The 22492-nt window shown below is 47.7% G+C and overlaps 1 protein-coding gene across 8 annotated transcripts in view; it reads right to left on the bottom strand.

Annotated features, from left to right (window-relative positions):
- Positions 1–1131: 1131 nt before the first annotated feature.
- The window catches only part of SLO2 (slowpoke 2), a 562054-nt gene continuing 540693 nt past the window's right edge, over positions 1132–22492 (bottom strand). For 5 of the 8 annotated variants that reach the window (XM_089582855.1, XM_089582858.1, XM_089582859.1 and 2 more), the window contains 6 exons: positions 21231–21314; positions 20317–20448; positions 11797–11914; positions 11250–11334; positions 9732–9972; positions 1132–8133 (listed from right to left, as the gene is read on the bottom strand). In XM_089582855.1, coding sequence (XP_089438981.1) covers positions 8065–8133; positions 9732–9972; positions 11250–11334; positions 11797–11914; positions 20317–20448; positions 21231–21314 — 729 coding nt within the window. In that variant the 3' untranslated portion in view covers positions 1132–8064. The remainder of the gene's footprint in view (positions 8134–9731; positions 9973–11249; positions 11335–11796; positions 11915–20316; positions 20449–21230; positions 21315–22492) is intronic. The other 3 variants (XM_089582856.1, XM_089582852.1, XM_089582854.1) reach the window with 2 other exon arrangements.

Genomic DNA, 22492 nt, shown 5'->3' on the forward strand with positions numbered 1-22492 from the left:
AGTTCTTCTTTGATGCGGAATTTAAGAAAGCTCAACTACGTTATATGTAGTGTAGATCAAGTTTAATATTAAAGCGTCACTCACAGTGCAATGTGCAAGTAACTTCGGACGCGCACACTCGGCCACGTTGAACCGTACTAGACTACATAAACAGCACTTTCCAGTGACTGAGGAGCGGCAGCGAAAAATCGCTATCGCAGGTTCTAAACCGCAAAATCCAGCAGCGGCGTTTTTAGTGGTGCGTTGTAACGCCTGACACATGGCTCATTAACACGAATGCGTTCGCCTACTGCACTACTGGATTGAGCTGTTTAAGCTCTTAGTGAGCACGCACTGCCGATTCTATCAGAAGGCGTTCCGGATATGCTCGGTTTTCTGTTACCGTTCGCGAATGGACATTTGAAGCCTCATGGAATACGCTGATGAAGGATCTTCATTCGACTGCTCGAAAGGCAGCGGCTTCTTCTGAGGTCGTCTTCGATTTTTTATCTTCATCACCCAAAAACACATCTGTACGCTATCGGAAACGCCTTTGGGAAAGAGTATATTGGCCACTTTGGGTCTTTCAGCATACGGAATAAACAGGAGCTTTGCTTTTCGTCTCTATTGAAACGCGACCAGTGCGGTCAGGAATTCAACCCACGGAATCATGTTAGTTGAAAACAAAAAAAAGTAATTGCTACACTTGCGAGGGCGTTTTGATATTTAGACATCATGGGCCGTAAAAAAATGACTACTTAAACATGTAGAGGTAACACTAAGTAGTTTATTACACGTGTATGCAACACTTTTCATTTGGCTCTCGGGACGTCGGAGCTACTCACAGACGAGGTCGCTGTTGTAAAAGCCGAGCCGCCGAACCTGCCTCGTCTCTCCTTTTTGTGTTTAGTAAACGTGCTTCGTGTTTCGTAGATAATAGTAAACATGCCAGTTCATACACATTTACCTTTGAAAGTTCGTGGCTGTGCCATGGCAGGCGTCAAACGCATGTGTGCCTTGTGTTTCCATTCGTGTTTCTGGAAGTACATACGTTTGTACTGTACTGGACACCGAAGCCATACGTGAGCCGGCACCACGTGTCTCTGAAGGGAGGCGCCAAAATTAAATAACAAAGAGACCAAAGACTACCGATAAGGTGTATCAAAATGCTTTATTTTACACATGGAAACATGATACATAGTCGGTACATGATATGATAATATCTCTCAATCTCACTCTATCGGAGGATGGCCAAAAATAGTCATTTAGGTAGCACAAGGCAAAGATCGACACATGCGTGGTGAAAAATGTGGCGCGCAAGGCGCGGGGCCTGCAGTTCACAGACTCTCACGTACGTGAGTACATATGCATCCTACACGTATCGTACACACATACCGAGCTCAGGAGAACAAACGCTGAACTGCACGTCCATCACATACATTAGCTGAACTTTCTCACAAACGTCTGGTCCGCCAGTACATCTTTCTACTCACAAGGTCAAAAAATTAAATGGCTAGTGTTCACAACATGTACACCATCTCGTCCAAATAGTTAAACCAAAATCACCCGTTAACAACAGTGCGGTGTCCTGCAGAAAAGAGCAAACCTAAAAGCACCGCATGCAGCAGCACTCACGGTGTAAACTGCGTGTCGCCAATCCAAACACAGCCTCTTCTATAGAATCGGCCGTAACTTCTCGCTCGCTCACCAGCTAACCTTGTCCAAGATAGGCGAGGCCCATGTGTGTAACGGTATCGCGCTGTCGGCGATCGACCAGACAGCGATGATTAATTTGGAGCACAGATTCTGTCTGGATGTGGTGGCTTATACGAATATTTTATTGGCCTATTTCAGCATTCATATGGGCAGGTTAAGTCATCATCAGCCGCATGGAATGTTGGATGAGATATCACGCCCGTACTCACGCAAGATAAAGTGAATCTTCAAGGGTTCACTTTCTGCAGACATAGCAGAGATGACCTTTACACGGATAAGGGGTAGCTAAAACGAGTATCAAGTAAAAGACGAACAGGCAGACAAACCGCAGGCAATGAAGAAAAGCCTAGATTCGTCTCGATATCACAGGTCTCCAACCAAGCCTGCAACCGATCGACCAACAAACGAGTAGCGACTGGTTGCTACTAATACGAGCTTAGTCGTTAACTACGCTCCACAATGAAGTTAAATAGCGACATAACGGGTGGTGGAAGTGAGGGGGAGGATGGATGCGTTGAGGTAGCTGAAAAATTTCTAAAATAAATAGGCTAATAAATAAACTACAAGGAAGAGACCGTGAAAAGACCCAGTCATAGTCAAACGATTCTAAGAACGGCTAAAACTTAAGTAATGTTTCTATTTTCGCATCAGCGTCCCTGCCAACGAACTCAAGAACTTCGTTCAGCGCTTCCGCGCGTCTTGACGTAGCATTGTATAATTTGCGTAACATCATGGTTGTGACGCTGCATTCGCAACGTTGTGCTCTCTTTTGAACGCGCAAATTACGTCGCTAATCTTACACGTGGAGCGCAACGCGAAGAGATTTTAGCTCAAAATTGCGAATACCAGAAGCTAAACGCAGGAACTCTCATAAGTAGGTCAGCGCGAAGTTATAAGCGAAGATAAAAAAAATGGCGTGTACGTCAAACTCGCTACGACCCTGAACGTACTACGTGTTGTGCCCGGAAAGCTGTGTAAGCTCATTTATGCTTTGAGACAGTATGTCGCAAAACACAAAAGTCATGACCGACTTTGTTGGAGAAGAATAATGTTGAAGCCAGCGCTGCGTGAGCACCATACGTGTGTACCTTGTCTGTCCGCAAGCCTGCGTTGAAGTCTCGACTCTGACCGGACGCCTTCAGGCGTGTCTCACGCCAGTTTTTTTTTTTTTCATGGTCATCGTGAGGAGGTAAGGGCTGATTCAGCGAAGAGGGGCTAAAAAGTCTAAAAATTATTTCTGCGTCATGTTTTCGGTCGATATGTGAAATAACAATTCCTCCCTTAAAAACCCGACTTTCGTTCGTTAGCTGAGCTTAACTTACCTATGTTCCCTCGACGAAGGACTACACAAGAACTCGCAATATACACAATCAAATTAAAGTGCGGCGAGTGGCGAATAAGCCATTTTAAAGCATTCAGAGGCGCATGCCAGAAAGAAAGAGAGATCGGGGGCTTGAATCGAAAAATCGCGAATCTGCACCTTCTAGGTCGAAAAAAAAAGAAAGACTGCCTGGTTTCGACAAATGCCACAGAAATAAATAATGCTTTTCAAACGAAACAAGAAAGGGAAAAGGATGAACGCTTATAATAAAAGCTGCATGCGACGTTGTGTCATGGTGGATTAATTGAAGGTGGCTGGCGCTTGAATAGAAGCGGTCGTTCAGCGATTGATGTGGGCTGGTGTTCTTGTATTCTGTGAAGCTTTGCTGGTCGCGTAGTATCGTGTGTGCTGTGTTACCAGTTTCAGACAGATGCACAGTAGACAAGACGGAAGATTGGATTCTTAAGCAAAACTCGAACAAGGGAAGGGAGGGAATTAAATCTCAGTTTGCTGGCCAACGTTTCGACAAGACGAATAGTCTTTCAGAGGGGGATCTTTGCACTCTGATGCAGAAATCTCAGCTTAATTTCGCATGTTTCAATAAAGTGCGTTTCAAAAATGTTACTAAAGCGTTGCTTACGACACGATCTCTATATTTTTGTTTTTGTACCTGCATTCAGTGATGGGCTGAGATGAGGAGCAACTCAGTATGAATGGAGTCAGAACTGCTCTTTTCAGTAGCTCCTGTAGGTGTGACTACCAACTGGAGGTGACATTGTAATAATCAGGCAACAGCGACGGAACACATGCCAGATAACGTGTGTCATACGGGGGAAAGTCAACAACGGCAAGCAGACCATCAGTAAGCACTTCGTCGTGCGTCGCAGCACACAGACTTACACTTTTACCTAATACGTCGAACAATGCAGGAATGGGTGAGTGTTGCCTCGTTTCCACGAAATAAAATGTCATAACAGGCAGGTGTTCGGTCCCAGCGTGGCGAGAACTCTAGGAGAAGACCGAACTTTCGGGTGCACAACAAAATGCGCGCCGGTACGCAGCGACGAGACTCACGCCAGTGCTCACCCACAACGTCACCTCAGCATGCACTTCGCCCAGTGCGTTAGTAGTGTACAAGTTGATAGAAGTTACCGCTGAAGGAAGTAGGAGGGGCATAAAAGTTTAAAAACGACGTCATGCTACGAGTGTGTCCGTAAATGGATGTGTGAAGATCGAGAGTTACCCTAACGTACGCGCCATCTACGTGCGCATAAATGTCAAAGTGACGTCCGCGGGGAGAAACGCTGCGTCTCGGAGTCATTTGTGAGAACAAAGATAAACACGTTTTATCTGACTTGAATAATGAATAAACATGCGAGGTGGTTGAAGAACACATCCATTGTTTTGACTATCGTCTACTGATGCGTACCGTAGTCTTGAAGAACGTCTTAGAGTACACGCCTGAAAAAACATCGGGGACTGCTGCCTCGTGTAGATTTGTGGCGTTGTAAGGGCGAGGGCGAGGAGGTGGTGGGGGTTCACGTTGGAAGGAAAGGCGCAGAGGCGACGGAGACGAGATGAAAAAAAAAAAGAACTAATAAATGCTACCGGGTGCTTGGCAGTCAGTGTGTTCTAAGTTATAACAAGACAGAATCTTGCGAGTGCGTGCCATGCTCATGCCATTAGAAGGAGTGCGGGAAATGGTGCTGCGCGCACTAGAGCGCTAGGCGCTTTGTTCCGAGGCTCACGGTTCGCTTCTGGTCCAGAATAGAAGGGTGAACATTTCATGAGAGCGATACACTAAGATTATTTGTACGGATGTTTTGTTTAAAGTGACGAAAAGCAAGTCACTAGGCCGAAGCCGACGGCTCGTGCTATAGTCTTGGGAACTGGTTGCCCGTTCGGTCCCAGAGCGGGGATGAATTTATAATTTGGATGAGTTTCAAGTGGAATGGAGGATCTCGGGTGTGGAATGGAATGGAAGGTGAACAGAAACGAAATTCACCGTCCCAGATGCATGCCATTCGGTGCTGTCTCTGCTATGATATGGTAACGCGCGTGTGGGAATCTCTCGTGGGGCATTGTACTGAAAGATTTAGACTAAGTGTCGGGCGCTGAAGTAATGGCAGGAAATGATAGAAACGACTCTTTCACGAATGCATACGCACAGTTTTAGGTCTGCTTTGACGGTGGCATGTTGAGCAACTCAGTATCTGACGAATTAAAAAGTGAAAAGGAGGAAAAAAAAATGTCCCAAAGAACGGTCACTGCAGTAAGAGATTCAACACTCAACTCCCAAGCGTTGTTTTTTTTTTTTACTAGCCGCACTTTTCTGACGCCGTGAAACAAGAACAAAAGTTTGTCTTTTTTTTTTGCAGTTCTCAAGTAGTTGGTAAAAACATTCCTGAAGTTTCTTCAGGGGAACTGTAAGACACCTCCACCTCTTTCTATCCCGGAGAGGGACAACCTATTTGTGTGACGCGCTAACGTGAAGAAACAGCTTCAAAGCATTTTCACAGACAAACGGGTTAATTGCAATACAACATGCAGCGGATTTCTTAATGGCTGCTCTCTCGAAGTAATTATTTACGTGAAGTAACACGCACACATTGACATTGCGACAGCGTAATATATACAGTGTTTAGGAAGCAGAATGTACATCCTTTTGTGCTGGGACTGTCCACGAAAGATGAACGTTCGGGCAAAGAGCTTTTTTTTTTCTTTTCTTTTACAGCACGACTACAGCTACGATGGCATCTTACGAACAGTGTAAACAAGGAGCCGAAACACAACGCGAGCACAAGACGCAACAACAACTACGGACTTGTCACTACACGTTTCGCTCCGGCAAGCACCGAATAACTGTATCATTTACACAAGGCAGGCTGAGAGAGTCTATCGAAAGATGCGAAGGCTGTGTGTGCGTAACATATCCTCTCATTCACTCGCTATCTAAGTATCGATCGGCGCGTATATGTACACAAGGACTTGTCACATCACCATAGTTTGCTTTCTTTCTCACAAGCTATGTATCACAAAAGCGCCGTCGATTTATACCGCAACGCAAGTTGCTGCGGCAAGAAAAAAAAATGCGGCTTATAGCGGCTCATAGCCGTGGTCTGCGTCGCGGGTAAAAAGGGGCGAAGCCGCCGGCCTCGCGAGAGATGTCGCTGGTGCTCACGTTCGCCAAAGAGCGACTTACTCAAATTCGAGTAACGGCTGCGAGTAGTGCATGGGCAGGCTTCAAGACGGGAGTATTCACGCGGCGTGCAAAGGAAACTTGCCGCCCAAATTAAGCACACGAGGAGCCGATCTATGATTTCAAGTGGTTGATTTCACATCAGGAGACAAGGCGTCAAAATGGTGTCGCGGGCATTCGCGGATGTCGGTATGGATACCGTTACTGGGCCCAGTGCGCCCGGCGAATGCCCCGAGCTTAGAATACGACTCTGTCCCTTCATTTAGGAAATTCTTTTCATTCCATTCGATGGCGCCATTCTATCGAAGAGAAAAGGCCAGCTAGCCCAGCTACTCGCATCCAATACTTAGCGAAGCCGTTGCTGCGAAAGCGCTCACAGAAGATGTATACAGTGCGCAGCGTTGCGAGCTGTTTTCCGCCGCACTAACTTTAAAAATTAGGCCTGACTGCCGGAAACGAAACGCAATTGCCGGAAACAATGTTTTGTGCGTCAGGTTATGAATGGAGCTAATAAAGTTCGACTAAAATATTGCGGCGTTTCGTAAAAGAGTATATAGACTGTGGCTGCATAAAAACTAAAAGGCCACGCAAACAAATATGGACACGCACAACACAATGTGAGTATAATAATTCGGTCAATACTTGCTTATTTCTGCGCAAGTGTAAACTGAATAAATAGTTTCCGGAGCTCTGGAAACAAGATTCACTGAGTATTCTGCGGCTTCGGTTATATGCAGAGTACGCTTTTCGCTTCGTCTGAACATGTAAAATTTCAAGTCGCTTTTTATGCTAACTCATGTCTGTCCGCTTATTTATATCTACCAACGATGCTTCAGTCATGCGGCCATTAAAGCCGTAGCCCCTTTGTTAATACTTAGATGCTTAAATCTAAACCGAGATAATTGCCTGTAGCCAGCATTGAAATTTTACTCAGTGCATTTAAGAAATGTCAAAGGCGCAAAGGATGAAATGAATGGAGCGACACAGAGTGCATCTGTAGCATGCTTTCGCACTTGTCGGCTTTAAGTAGATCGCCTCTGTGACTTAACTCCGAAATGTGCCGAGTACACACAATGGTACCAACGTTGCCATTCATGCTGAAGCTCGCTGACTGGAAAAAAAATATATGCATTGTTGCACTGAAAGTCATAAGGACACAGAATAGCGCAGGTCTAGGCGGTGGTCAGGCGCGCCTTGCTTTTCACGGGGCGATAATATCGAACAACCTGCGGCATCGAGCAAGTCTTAGCCCAAGGTCTGCCGTCTCGAAGCGCCTGCTCCGTGGAGGATGCGCTGTGTCCCAGGTATACGAGGATACTGCTCTGGTTAAGGGCTCCGGTTACCGCGCACGACGGAACAAAGCAGAGCCAGTTGGCAGAAACATACGGGTACGGGACAAAGTGCCTTGCAAGAAGGCTGAGTTCGGCTGACGCGTACGGGTCCGGCTTAGCGCTAGAACCGTGTACTTGCCGCATAGGTCTGAATGACAGCACACGCATCGGGTCCGCAGGGCGCCGCAAAGCACGAAAGCTTAATCCAGAGCGGCTTCTCGGGGAAGTGCATGCGTTACTTATCGGGCGCATGCGTGTCTCCTGGAATGAAGGGTTTGCGCTCGACTGCGAGTCCCAGAGGCAGACAGGTGAGCGACGCCGGCGCTCTTGAGGGAGGCAGGCACATCACGCCCTGTGGCGCAGCCGGTGCACGCATGCACGGGATGCGATGCGCTTGGGCCTGAGCTTGCGGTTCCGCCGAGACGTGTGCAAGCATACGCGAATCCTGCGACGAGGGTTGAAGCTCTTCAGTTGACCCTGTGGCGTGCCCTCCATGCCAGAGGGAACCTCAGCTGGCGTCATACGATCGTCCCCTGACCGGTCGACGAGGGAGTCGCGGCCGTCACGTGGACACTGCACTCGGACTGCTGAAAGAGATGGGATGGGACATCAGCATGGGAACAACGACATGGGGAATAGATGTGAGAATTCCGCCCGCGCGTAGTTCCCTCCTTAAAAGCAGCACCAGCCAGATGCTTATGCAAGAATGAACCAAGAAAATGTCCGGAGTCGTTTCACACGGTTCAGCGCGTTCATCTTGTAAGCGAGGAACCAATTAGGATTACCTAATAAGCTCTTTAGTCATTGGGGATTTGAGAGGAGCTCAAGCAGTCAAGGAAGTTAGGTCGTTGTTTGAACATCCCGCACTTAGCGTTGCCTGATGGCTACTAGCCTTTGCGACAGGCTCTGACTTCATCATTGTAATCCCATGCTCGAGCAGCCACAGCCGTTAACCAGGACTCGCGACGGTCTCATTCTTGAGCTGTGTGCCATGTGTCGACATCTTTGATTGCCTTTGCTGTCTCATGAGCAGTTGGTATGCAAGCAAAATGTCTTATGGTAAAATGAATGCTTACTGGGTACTAAAGCTCTTCGTTGTTCATGACGGCCCATATATTTCAGCCTGCTGGCTAAAACGACATGTTAAAAAAAGGGAAATAAAGGAGTAAGCTGTATACACATCGAATTACTACATGATACTCGCTCTTCTTTCGTCGCATGCTGTGTCTTGCGTCCTAGCCTTCTGGTGCGCCCGCAAATGTACCATTACTTACTTGCGTACCGTATCCGCTGCTAGGTGAGCAGAACTCATCGCATTTAACTGAAACCTGCGAAATTATTCGACCGCTGAGAATACAAGTTGCACTAAGCAAAGGCCTAGGTTTATGGAATAAACTGCGCACAATTTGTATGCGCATTCTACTGCAACTTGAAGAGGTTACATTTCGCAAACGGGCAGAGACTCTATTTGTGTCATGCGTGACAAAACCTGGGAGCTCCATTTTGGCTTGTCCTTGAAATTCACATTTTCCACAAGGACCAAGACCACGCGAAGAAGGGGGTGTAGTGAGGGGTGACGGGGCTAACCGGGCTGAAGCGCTTTTCTGAAGGCAGTAACTCATAAACATTAAGTAAAGAGCAAGCATATCTTACAGTATATCTTAGCTAGCCTTCCACATTAATGTTCCGGCAGTGACGTAGGGTGAGCGATACCTACAGGCTGTGATCTTAGAAGCATTTCTTTCCTCTCGAAAGCTTTAAGAACAGTTAACATAATTATCTGTAAAGGCTTCGACAGTCCCTTGTACTCATGCGTTTTTGCATTTTAGATGCATAAAAATTCGGCCGTCGTGGCCGGGATTCGAACCCCCCGGCATCGGGCTGAACACTCAAACAACACAGCCACTAAGTCACCGCGCCGGGTGAAAAGTTGGCGCTGGTTTGAGGCATGACCCATTCTTCACTTCAAACTGCTTACCTATCTGCCTTCCCGCTTTTCTTTCTAACGCGCGATACGAAGGCACATCGATGACGTGGTCATGTCGTGAAGTGACTGGCTTTGAACCCCGGAGGGGGCAAGTTTGAATCGCTAGTGACAGAAAGCCAGATGGTCATTTCGCGCCATGCGCATTAACGGCACTAGCAAGCAGGGCAGGCATGCGACATGGAGGGAGAGGCATACAACCACCTCGACCGCTGTCTCTTGCGGCGGCGGCTTGGGCGGGGTGAGCCCGCCGTTCTCCTGGACGGGCAGCGAGTCCGCCTTGTGCGCGCTGAAGTTGAGGCGGAACGAGGGCGTCTTAGAGCGGCCGCTGCCGCGCGACGACGGGTTCTCCCGGCGGCTGGGCCGCGGCGTCTTGATGCGCACTGAGCCGTGCTTGAGGAAGATGCGCTTGCCCGAGATGGGGCTCGGCCGGATGAGGAAGCTGCGCACACGACGACACGAATGCGCGTGACGGAAGAGGCTATGATGATGACAAATGGACGGCAGGAAATTACTCTCTGAGCTCATAAAGGGATAAGGTGAGAGTGTCTGCGCCACTCATTCGTCACGAGGAACGATTAGCCTGCAGAGGGACCAACTGTGGCTGATTCCTCTTCTCCGCTGGTCTCCAAGGGAGTAATGGTTGGTCTCATGGTAGCGGCAACATAGTTGCATAAGGACTGACTTCTGCAACACACTTAGTTCTTTCTTGCTTAGAGTGTATACCGCAATGTAATCTGGCTCACGCCCTCACACTGGAGGAAAACTATGGTTGAATTTAAAGATGCCAGGACAGACGTAGGAAAGGTTTAGTTTGGTTTATGGTTTATTGGGGTTGAACGTCCCAAAGAGACTCAGGCTACGAGGGACGCCGTAGTGAAGGGCTCCGGAAATTTCAACCACCCGAGGTACTTTAACGTGCATTGACATCGCACATTACGCGGGCCTCTATAATTTCGCCTCCTGAAACCTCCGTGGCAGCGCTCTCCAGGTAGTGACATACTGCTTCAATGCCTATCTGCACAGCGCCTGTGGTGATTGAGAATTGTAGTTTTTAAATGAGACCGTAAAACTTAAGTACGAGGAGAGGAAGGCAAAAAGGAACGCACAGTAGACGTTTAGATACTGTAGGCATGTCAAGAGAACAGAATACAGTGTAGGAATGCACTTTAGGAATGTACAGTCATGGAAAGAAGTTTAAGGGATGCGAATATGAGGAAAAAAATTTGTTGCCTCACTAGCCAGTCAGGTGCTATACGTCTCAGCAGAGGAGCAGGCATGCCCCTTCATGCATCAGGCTTTTCATTGACCTGCCTTGCCTGACCGCGCAGAGAAACTTTTTTTCCCGCGAACTCGCATCCATAAACTTTTGTCCACAACCGTGGCGAGTAAGAAAAAAAGTACTTCATTTTCCCGGTGCACATCATTCTTCGTTGAATACAAGTGGTTACAGGTGCTAAGAGGACCCGCAGTTTACGCTCTCGTTCTGACGAGCCACAACCTTTTCTGCGCACCTGTGACATATACAACGTTACATGGACGAATGTGGCTGCCCGATACACCCAGTGACCACTGCATGTTTGATTCCAGGAACAGAGAACGCCATGCACACAACTAGACGTGCTTTGTAAGCCTCAAAAACCTATTTAGGCAAGTATTTTCACAGGTTTACAGCGCTTCTAAGGCTCGTGCACTCGTAAGGCTATAGAGACGACTTACATGATGTCACCCTCCTCGAGCGGCAGGTCACAGTTTGGGTTGATTATCACGTACGACAAACTGTGCCGCTTGTCCGATACCTCATCTGAAAGAGAGGGCCAATGTCGACACAAGAATAAGGTTCACTCGTCAAGCGCACAACACATGTGCCGCGACGGACTGGCTTCACGTTGCGCAGCTACATGCGCACGAAAAGTTCGCTCTGTGCGCATTTGGCTGAAAAATTGTGCCCTTGGAGCTTCAAGAAACTTTCTTGCCAAATGACATTAGAGGGCACGCAGGTAGTGATTTACTCGTCACTTACTCGTCAACGTGTACCGCAGTCCTGAATCCCCAACACTTCGGACTTCAGGTCAGAAAAATCGCAGAACCGCGTTACATTTAACTTTCACTCAACTCGCGATGGTCGCCAATCATAAATCATGGCACACGTGCTGCTTTCTTTTTACGCTCAGCCAAACAAAGTGTAGCACAGGCCTATATAGGGCATTTCAGCTCATGCGGGCGCACAGCCATAATCAAGCATGGCTGGCGGCGGAACACTCACCGTAATCCTGAACGGGCAGACCCAGATCCTGCATGCGCGTGCGCACCAGAGTGCTGATTTCCTGGCGCTCGATGTTCTCGTTGAACGTGGCCTTGTCGTCTAGGAGGTCCAGAGAGACCTGCCCCCGAGAAGAGGACCCCCATTTTAGAGAGGGCAGTGCTCATGCTAGAACAACAAGCAAATATCCTCGACGCGAAGGCATGCCTGCTAGCTCCAAAGGTCGTTAAAGGTTTCGAGCGACGAATAAGGCCTCCATATTTTGAAGCGTGCGCCTAACGTGCTAGCTTATTCAGTTGAAAGGAAACAGTGAAGAACGAACGAATTAAGTCTGCAGGTGTAAAAGGTCCGAGGAAAACAAAGCACGTAGGTTACGGTTATGTTTATTCGGAGGTTAACGAAACATGCTCCGCTGAGGAGTCACGGCGAAGCACGGACTATGACGTGAGCTGGCAATGTAAAATACAGAGCGAGAAAAATGCTGCGAACAGACAATGACTCTTCTAACGTCCTTGTTTGTTGGATGCTCTTTCCTTATTGAAAAAAAAAAAACACATATCCCAAGCTGCTATTCTGAGTAAAATACTTACAGTGAAACTCATAGAGGGCGCGAAATGTCCGGCGTTAATAGCCGGCGTTCACGCGCCGGACACAAGTAGTCGCCGAACCTCATGCGTTGATTACGCCGGATGCCTGGTGCAATCACTCTATTCAATTTAATAGCGAGCGGGAAACTTCGAACTGCTTTTTCGCATTTACCCCACGCTTTTACGAACTCTGTGATAGGGTACAAAGCGAAATGTATGTTCGGTTGGAAACCGCTTCGGGGTACTCGGCACCAAGTAAGGGACCCGTACAAGTCGACCATTTCATGCGACCCAGCAAAGCAAGGCCAAGAAGGACGTTCGTATTACTGCCACGAACGCGGCAACAAATTAGCAAATGATATAAACTTTATATGTAACATGAAGTCAACATTTGTAGGAAAATGCCGTGCGATCCGACTTACAAGCAAACTGATGTGCGCACATGCAACGAACAGGTGTCAATAACAATGTGCAGGTAACTCTGCAGAACCGTGATGCACAAGAAAAAATAATACAAACATGGTAAATAATCCATGGAAATATTAGTTGATTGATTGATTGATTGACAACTTTATTTATCCCAAAAAGGAAGGGGCATCGGGGGAGGAAGAGAGGTCCTAGGCTGGGTAGGCCTCCGCTACCCGCCGAGCCTAATCTATAGAATATTGTCCTGGAGATCAGGCGTTGGACTGCGTAGGGCAGCCTCCCACTGCTCCTTTGAATTGATATTCAGGGATTTTGGTGGGGGATGACGAACACAGCCACACATGGTGTGGTCGAGGTTAGCTCTGGCCGGGCAGAAATTATAAGCTGAGGAGGGATAGACAGCTAGGTGGATGAGGTGGCGGAAGGTAGGTGCATCAAGAAAATAGGCCCATTGACACCTTATCTCATACGCATGTACCTAGTTTATCTATCGTAATAAAGACACGAAGAACAAATACAGCGAGTGGACAGTTTGCAGATGTATGCACACTGTATACATGAAAATTCGGTTTTAGATGGCTGTTATAGCCATCCGTTACCGGTGCGGCATGCACTGCTGCAATTAAGTTAAAGTGCAGCCCAACTTCGGCGTATTCTCCCGGCGTCAACGTGACTCCATGCACACCAGGCTCGGGACGATAAGTGTCACTTTCAAGACGCCAGGTAAAATTCCGGCGTTCACCTTTTAGGGAAGCAAACAAGGTTCACCTGCGTTTCTAGTGGGCTTCACTGGTGTAGCTGAAATCTACGAAACAAAATAATCATTCATGGAAATAAAAGTTTTATTCTCTTCATAGCCGCCAAGGCAGTGCTATACTAGAGACATTTTGACATGGCACATCGCACCTCCCACCAATCCCCGATTTCCGACTGCCGTGGGACCATCTACCCCGCGTCGCCATACTCCACAACACAGACCCGGTGAGGGATTCGGCACGCCGAGAAGCAAGAGCATGTCACCTCAAGACCCCATCACATGGCACCTACTAAACAAACGCAGCCTTTGCTAAACTTCGAAACTCCAAAATTCCAAAACTCCGACTTCGACGCTGCAACTTCGTCAGTAGGCCTCCGCCATCAGGAAGTCCGTCATCACACCGGTGTTCCTGATCCGACCTCAGCTGAAGCACAAACAATCGCAGAAGATATCCTTCAGCACCCTCACCAAACACCAAACTCCAATCACCAAACTCCAATCACCAAACTCCAATCACCAAACTCCAATCACCAAACTCCAATCACCAAACTCCAATCACCAAACTCCAATCACCAAACTCCAATCACCAAACTCCAATCATCAAACTCCAATCATCAAACTCCAATCATCAAACTCCAATCACCAAACTCCAATCACCAAACTCCAATCACCAAACTCCAATCACCAAACTCCATCACAGCGCGCACGGACAGCCAGAACGTTCTCAGTGACTTCGCCACCAACATGCTCCATATCCACGCCCAGCTAAACACCTACCTTCACCAACACCCAAACCTGCACGTCCTTCTGGATTGGGTCCCCGGTCAAAAGGGAAGAGACAAGAACGAACGGGCACATGCCCTCGCTCGCGACACGTCTCCGAGCAACCCTTCCCCTTCCGGATGGTAACAATCCCAAAAATGAGCGGACTATGCAGAGTAAACATCGCAGAAAAGAATGAAAGAACTGCGGTACTCCCGCCGCCTCCTTCCTCCCCTTCCACGACATCTTAACCTCCGCGAGTCTACTTTCATTAGACAAGCGCAAACAAATTATCTACCTGTGACCTGTACAACCACCACATACTCAAGCTCTCTGGCCAACGCTCTGGCCACCCCCGCTGTCTGGTAAGCGGCGCCTACCCTGACAACACACACATATATTGGACCTGCCCACGTGCCATACAGTCACCACACTACCTACAACACAGATTCCTACCCACCCAAGTGCCCTATTCTCGGGAGAGCTGGGCCGCTCCGCCTGTTGCACTCCGGCCAGTACTGTGGCCACTGCTTGTTGCCCATATCGCTCACGTGTTCGGCGGTAAGGGCTCAGACTCTCCGACTTGAGACGGCGACCCGGACCAGGGTCGGAAAATATGTTTCTCTTTCTCTCTAACGTCTTTACCTTATCACCCAGGTAAAATCACGATAATAAAAGAAAATACGAACAGGGGAGACACTGCATATACAAGCCACATTGGTGTCGTGTCACGCAGTTTCATCAACCCAAGACATTGAAAATAAAGAAGTGATAACATGAGCTAAATTCAGTTATGCTATAACATCCTTTTTCTTAATATATCTCAGTTTTCTACAATTTTGCAATGAAAGGACCTTTAATGACGAAATCCTGGGAGTTCATGCCTTTTATGTGATGCTTTCAATACATTACAGGGATAACTGGACTGAGCGCATGCTGAAATAATTTTTGACATCGACATCTGCTGGCCGCATTAACAAAGATGCGTGCTTTGCAGCGTTCTATGTCAGTACGAGTTAATAATAACAATAGTTTGTCGCGGATATGTCCTGCCTCCTGCTAAGCTGTTGAAGCCCGTTTACAAAAGCCGCGAAGGCCGTTGGGTAAGCGCGCTTTAATGCATAGCTACGAGTGCGCACATAAGCGATCGTGAGGCACCAGCGTGATACTCGGATAATGCATATTATAGTCCCCACTTTTTTCGCATCGCATGTAAAGCCGGTGAGTAGAAAAGGGGGACGACAAAACTGCGATAATTGTCCCGTACACGTCCAACATTCTCGGAAAAAAATGTGAAAATTGGAAAATTGCTAGATACTGTTATGAAAATATTGAAGGTAATGGTGCATTCTTCTGATTTGTAGCAAAGTATTTCTTTTAAAGTGTTTCCATAGATCGCATATAAAAGTTAAGACTGTCATAGAAAACCAATGGGGTACGCTTTTGACTATAGCAAAAACGCTAATAGAAAAAAAATGCCGCTGGGTGATCTGCCGATATATTGATTGTTATAGTGAAATCTTGCATTATATGAAAAAATTGCGTTCATAAACGATCTCCCGCTCAAAAATTTTGTCCTTAAGTGTTGGGTATGCCTATAGGGCGTTCAGTTTCGTCATGTCGTGTCGCGTTTCCTTTGTGGTAAGACAGGCTCCGGCGAACCGCACACAGCATGGATCGGGTCTTGTGCCATGCAGTGTGCCTTCCTCCCACGAAATGAAGCGCGCCTTACCGTAGCAAGCTAAAAAGAGAGCAACAAGCCCATTCCAGTGCCCTTTTTTTTTTGCCGACGACTAACACTGCACAAGGGTGGCGCAAAGGCACCAGTACAGAAGTGCCAGTACGGTTGCTGCGTTCATATTCAGCATTTCTAGCGTATCATAGAAAGTTACCCAGTACTTCCACGACAGCATCTTAGCAAGCATTACATGGAGTTTTAATAAGCACTATAACAGGGATAAGAAATTATTATCTGAGTCGACTACCTTTTGTATATCATTACTTTTTGTATCTGCCCTCTGCTACTACAGCTCGCCTGCTGCCCATGTCTGAAAAAAATTCTCTGCCTCTCCCGTAACCAAGAGTAGAGTAAGCATGAAATGTTTACGGGCCTAATGTCATCTCGGTGGACACCCGAACCGCACCGTACAGGAAGGGAGGAACGCCACCACCCGTTCAGCGCGATGCCTTGCCATTTGAACGCAAGGTTTTTCGAGGAAAGGAAATGGTGGAGTAATTATCTGCCATCTCGGTGGACACCCGAACCGCACCGTAAAGGAAGGGAGGAACGCCACCACCCGTTCGGCGCGATGCCTTGCCCTTTGAACGCAGCGCTTCTCCCCGGGCCCCTGTCCGCCTGCGCGGCTTTGCTTCGATGCGCGAAGCCCCTAAGAGATCACGTACGACAACCAAGTGTATCGTGGCATTTATGTGCTTTTTGCACGCGTTATTAGAAATCGGAAATTATAATTCCGTGCATTATCAAACGCACAGCGACTGATATCTTGATAAACATTGAGAAGGCACTGGCAGTAGTTATTTTTTGTGACTCCTTTGGAGACCAACCGGCGCTTGCATGCCGGTCGCGTAGGAGGGCTTACAGAGTCTCGTTAATTCTCGTTAAGTCTCGTACGGTGCCCGGATGTTCTCGTTTCAGAGCCCGGATGACTGGAATTCAGTGCCCGGATGAGTGGATTTCAATGCCCGGATGAGTGGATTTCAATGCCCGGATGAGTGGATTTCAATGCCCGGATGAGTGGATTTCAATGCCCGGATGAGTGGATTTCAATGCCCGGATGAGTGGATTTCAATGCCCGGATGAGTGGATCTCGGTCTCGGTGTGACGTCACCACACTGCCGACAACGGGGGCTAAAAGCATTTCATGCTTAAAAACTGGCCGACACTCGGAGAACAAGTGTAGATGGTGCGCAGAGTGGCACAGGTTGTCTTCTGACACGGGGTGATGTGTTCTTCGACCATCTTCTCTTTTAAATTAAAAACGAGAAAAGTCTTTGCAAGTCGACTGCACACTGCTGCCTTAATTCAAGTCCAAAATGCAATCTGGTGCTACGGCAAGCTGATTGAACTAAACCTGTTTAGGTTCTACTTTGGAGACGTTGTTTCCGAGACACTGGATGATACTACTGCACATGTTCTGAAAAAAAAAAACTGCTACAGCAATATCCCAAGGATAAGTCAGGCAAGTTACCAATGCGTAACCGGATGTGAGGTGCCGATGTGCATGCTGTGGATGTGTGGTGGTGTGTCTTGTGAGAATGGTGTAACTGTCACACATGCGGCACCCTTGGGGCCTTTGATGAGTTGAATTCGTTGAATGAGGTGCTTTAGTGGATACCAGGGAGTGAAAAGGATGTGCTCGGTGAAGTAGCGCTCAAATGCAAGGTCAACTCATCAATCTCACCAGTGGCAAAAGCTTCGTCATAGTTCTTTCGGCTAGAGAGAACGTGGCAGTGAGTGTTTGCTCTCTTGCGCGACTGAAGAAGATGACTGCTAGCAAAGCACAGATAAACGCGTGATCTCATTGGAGCAGTGCTCACACCTCTAGATACCGGATAAGTTAAGGCTGCGAGGTGAGAAAAAGGCAGGATGCCCTGGTTAAGTGGCAGACTGACCATCTTCGTAGGCCGCATCTTCTGCTTCCAACTAAATATTTGCGCGGTTTGTTTCGCGTTTGTTGTAAAGCCAGAAAATTATGAGTTTCACTTCTTGTATAGGGTCAGACGCCACTCAGATTCACACGAAGCACGGTGGACAACGTGCTAGGGCTGAGCACCTGCCCCATTCCCAGTTTCACTAGGGTCAAGCCTTATTCAAGAAACCTAGCTGCATGCCCTCACGAGAACAAGAAAATAAAATTATTGGCTAGGAATGCTGCGTATGCCCTGCGTTCACGGATTTCGCTATTACAGGCGGGGTTAGCTCATCCACTGGCGAAGAAGGAGGAGTCGCGGCCGCGTCGTGCCATTGGTCGTGCTAGGAGCAGCAACGTGGTCGTCCCGCGAGAGGTCAGTGCGGTGCACGACGCCGCCGTGCGATGCATGCTGGCGGACGCAGGATTCTTGCACGGAGTTCCGACCGGTGCCTGAGTGCGATGCTGTGCGCGGCGAGTAGCGCGCTCACCTCCTCGGCCGAGTGGACGAGTATGGGCGGAGGATACTGGGGCAGGTAGGGCTTTCGCCTCACCGAACCGCCCCCCAGGAGCGGGTGGATCTCGTCGGGGCAGACACAGGGCAACCCCGCCGCGACCCCAGGCGCGCCGGCCGGATACGAAGTACGGGGGTCGAAAGGGCGGCGCAACTGCGGGCTGCCCTTGGACGCTGACTCGCCCTGGCAACACAGCGCCGTTCACGCACACAGGCACCTCTTCCGAGAGCGCCCAAGAGAGCGCGCGTGTCCGCGGAAACACCTGGCCGGCCGGGCCAGCTTTAATCGCTGCTGGCCTGGGCAACGCGTTTGCTTGTCGCAATCATGTAGGCTGCGGATATAATTCCGCACCCGCGCAGGCAAGGGGTTATACTGGTATGGTTGATAGGTTTGGATGCTTTTCGTGCTGTTCACTGCACGTCGCTTGTAATGTACTTGGCAGTCATTCTCCAGGGAAAAGGTATAATGTCGCGTACCGCTACTGGGTGTGCGTGCAGCTCAAGTCCATGTGCTGCGTTCTTGACTGTACGCCTGGGCACACATACGGGATTTTAACAATTACTAGACTCTTTGTTGCCTAACTAGTCGCGTCGCTACCACGTGAAGACCTTCGCCAGACACGCAAGTGAATTAAGTGGATTTACTTGCACCCATCAATACACAAGAAAGATTTCATGTTAAAATATTTAGCAGTGACGTCTGAGGGCAATGTCTTAACAAGAATATTATGTGTAACTTAAGAAAGGGACAGCAGACAATGGGATGTAACAGTACATTCTCTGTATCGCCCTGTGCCCCGTACTGCTCTCGTTTAGGGAATGCACTGGAATCTATTCTAGTTGACTATTGCGTCTAAGATCAAAAAGCGTCGGGTTCAAAATCCACTCGTGGCAGTCGCGGGTCAAAAATAAGGGGATAGAAATTTTGCGGGACCACGAAAAATTTGACGAAGATGACTCGCACTGCGGCTGCTTCAGAGCCCTATGCGGGTGATGTTTTTATTTTTTACACAAGCAGAACCAACCTGAGCTAAACAAAACTTCAACTTTGTTTAGTTGGGGACTGAGCCTAGGCGGCGATAATAGCTCCTTGGATCGGCTGCCCAGCGCTCTAACGCGTGGTTAGAAAACCGGTCTCTAAAGCTGTGTTGAAACTAAAACCTAAAACGAGCATTCATCTCGTTTGTTCCAGACGCACATACTGGTATGTCTTGCTTCAACTGGCGTTTACCGTCAAAAACCTACAGTTCGTGTCTGTTTTCCGTTTTAATATACATGTTTTATGTTTGTCGCTTCATGGTTTCTTGTTAGTACAGACAAGAAACGAAAAAAAAAAATCACTGCGAATGCATATTACAAGGGGCCCAGCAGTCATTAACAAAGGAAGACAAACAAATACAACTATAATAATGACAACCGAAATTCGCGTGAAGTACGAACTAGCGGCCTAGTGGAAAAAAGAAAGGAAATAACCAGTTATCAGCTCAAGCGATAAGCGTCAGATGAGCTTGCATTGGAAAAGTTAAAATGCCCTAAGGCAGACGAAACGTGAGAGCACACGTCGAGAACACTACAGTACACACACGACCGCGATCATTGTTGGCAAGGCAGCAGACGAAAAGAAATAAAAGGTATAAAAATTCTTTAAAATACAACAACTGCGTTTTAGCTTTAACAGACCGCGAAGTTACAAAGTTACAAAAGGTCCAGTCAATTTTCGCTTCTAGGAAGCGCTTCCGCCAGCTAAGCTGAAAAGCTTTATGCACTGAAGCGTCTGATATTTGGCCAGACTGACAGAATGGGAAACGCGTACAGAACGGTACCCACCGTGGATCCTTCAGGGTTTGTCGTGCTTTGTGTCCTGTAGATTCCAATGGGAATCTCGCACGTGGTTGAGCAAAGCTTCTGGTACAGGCGTCCGTACGTCCTTATCCACAGATCGTCTTTAGTAATTCGCATCTAGAGATGACAGACACGATGACGTCTCTGAGTCCACGGCCCAGCAGCACAACGTTCAGTTTGTTCTCGAAAGGGAGGCAGCAACATTTCAGTGCAGGTAAAAGAAAAAAATATCAGAATATAATATATAGGCAACAGTAAGGACTACGCATCCGGCTCTCTGAACGTCACCGCTTTCTCAATGATGCATTAAGCAGAAAAGGTTAAACTTCGGTTTATGAATGCCACCGCAACATTGGATGACAGGCAGCCCTTACAAGCCTTCGGTCGTTGCACGCAACTAACGTATGCTTTTAATTTTCAGAATAAAATACGCTCACAGTGCGATTTATCGATCACTGCAAGACAAGAAATTCGACCCGATTTTCATTTAGCGCTGAAACAACTTTACCTCCGCGCAGTCACGCGCCACCCCGGGCTACCATTGCATATAAGGAGTGTGGCTGCGTAATCCAAGTTGTGTCTGATCGCTTGCATGTGCACGGCACGTCAGAGGTCGTGCACATTAGGAAGCCTGTTGAGGCTACAGACGATCAGACAGCGCGGATTCTTAAGACCATAGCGGCCTTGCAACTTTTCGCAGATGGTGCGCGGGTGAAGGGATGCCGATATATGGCTCAACCACCCAGGTATAGTAACGTGTTAACACCGGTGAGCACATTAGTTACGACGAGGCAGTAGGTCTGACGCTGTAGGTGGTCAACATTACCGAGTTCTCGCTCGAAATAAATGAGAAGGCAAGTACAGCAGGTCATTTTGAAATCGCGAGAATGTGAACGTACCGAAGATAAAAATCCTGATCCTGGGGCTTGGTCAACGCCCAGCAGAAGACGCACAAAGGTTATCACATAGTCTTTGACAAATGCCTGTAGAAGAGAGAAAAATAGAGTATAAAACGCTGCAGTCAGCGTAGTTCTGTCACGTTGGAGCGCATGGGAACCTCGGCAGAAAAAGTTTACGGGATGCGTGTTCTTAGAAAAAAAAAAAAAAGTTATTGTAACGCTACCTCGGCACCGAGTCGCACGGTATTATTACCAGTGGATGGAACATGCAAGTCCTTTCATACTCTTAGACATTTCAGGCGATTGGCCCACCTGAGTGCGCCGCAATAATTTTTTATCCGCACACTTGCAGCCCGTAAAGTTTTGCTGCCGACAGTACATGTATGTTGCTACCTATATCGACGTATCGCCCTCAGTGCTGCACAAAGTTACGAGCAGATAACATATTACAGGCTCTCGACAGACGATTTTGCACTTGACCATGCTCAGAGTATGTTTATGGCAGATTCTAATGATCATTAGAATCTGCCCGAAACATGTTCTGAAAACTCTGAGGAAAAGGAGAAAAGAGAGAGAGTGAGTGCAAGGGTTAATCAACTATGACGTACAAACTATGCAGAATCAAACCAGAAGCACCATGAACATAAATTTCAGATAATTTGAGAAGTATCCCAGAGGTGCGTAAATGAAATGATATGAAGACTCTGGTTAACATACCGGTTGGTGTGTTGATCGGGTGATGTTAGTCGCAAACGATCAGCCAGGAATGAGTTTTTCATGTTAAGTTGCTCATGTGTTAACTGACGTTTACTGCATTTTCGCTGGGCGCACAGCGAAATCTAAGTGGAAATAACGCTCAGCATTCAGGCCCATGCGACCCTCAAACACTGGCACTGCAGCGCACAAATAAGACTGTCATAGAAACTCCGCTATTTGATGCAGCCTAGCTCTGCTTCTTATTTTACTGGTAAGTAATCGTCACAATTGAGATTGGTGCACAAAATAGCTCACGATTAATCCAGCGGAACTTACTGCTGGGCTAGTTAAATGTTTGGCAATTTTTTGACTTGATAATCTAAACAGCAGTATTAAATTCTTTGACGGCGTTCTGCATATGTTCAGCTGCAGCTGCTTACAGTGACAAGAGGGAAGGCATTGCAAAGTATCATGCCAGTCTCTCATGCGTTCTCTCAAACGCTAGTGAAATATCTATGTAGCTCTCGTACACAAATAACACAACTCACTGAATTATTACACAGTGA

The sequence above is a fragment of the Amblyomma mixtum genome, chromosome 3 (genome assembly GCF_055824585.1).
Source record: "Amblyomma mixtum isolate Tamu chromosome 3, ASM5582458v1, whole genome shotgun sequence".
In the NCBI taxonomy this organism is placed as follows: Eukaryota; Metazoa; Arthropoda; class Arachnida; order Ixodida; family Ixodidae; genus Amblyomma; species Amblyomma mixtum.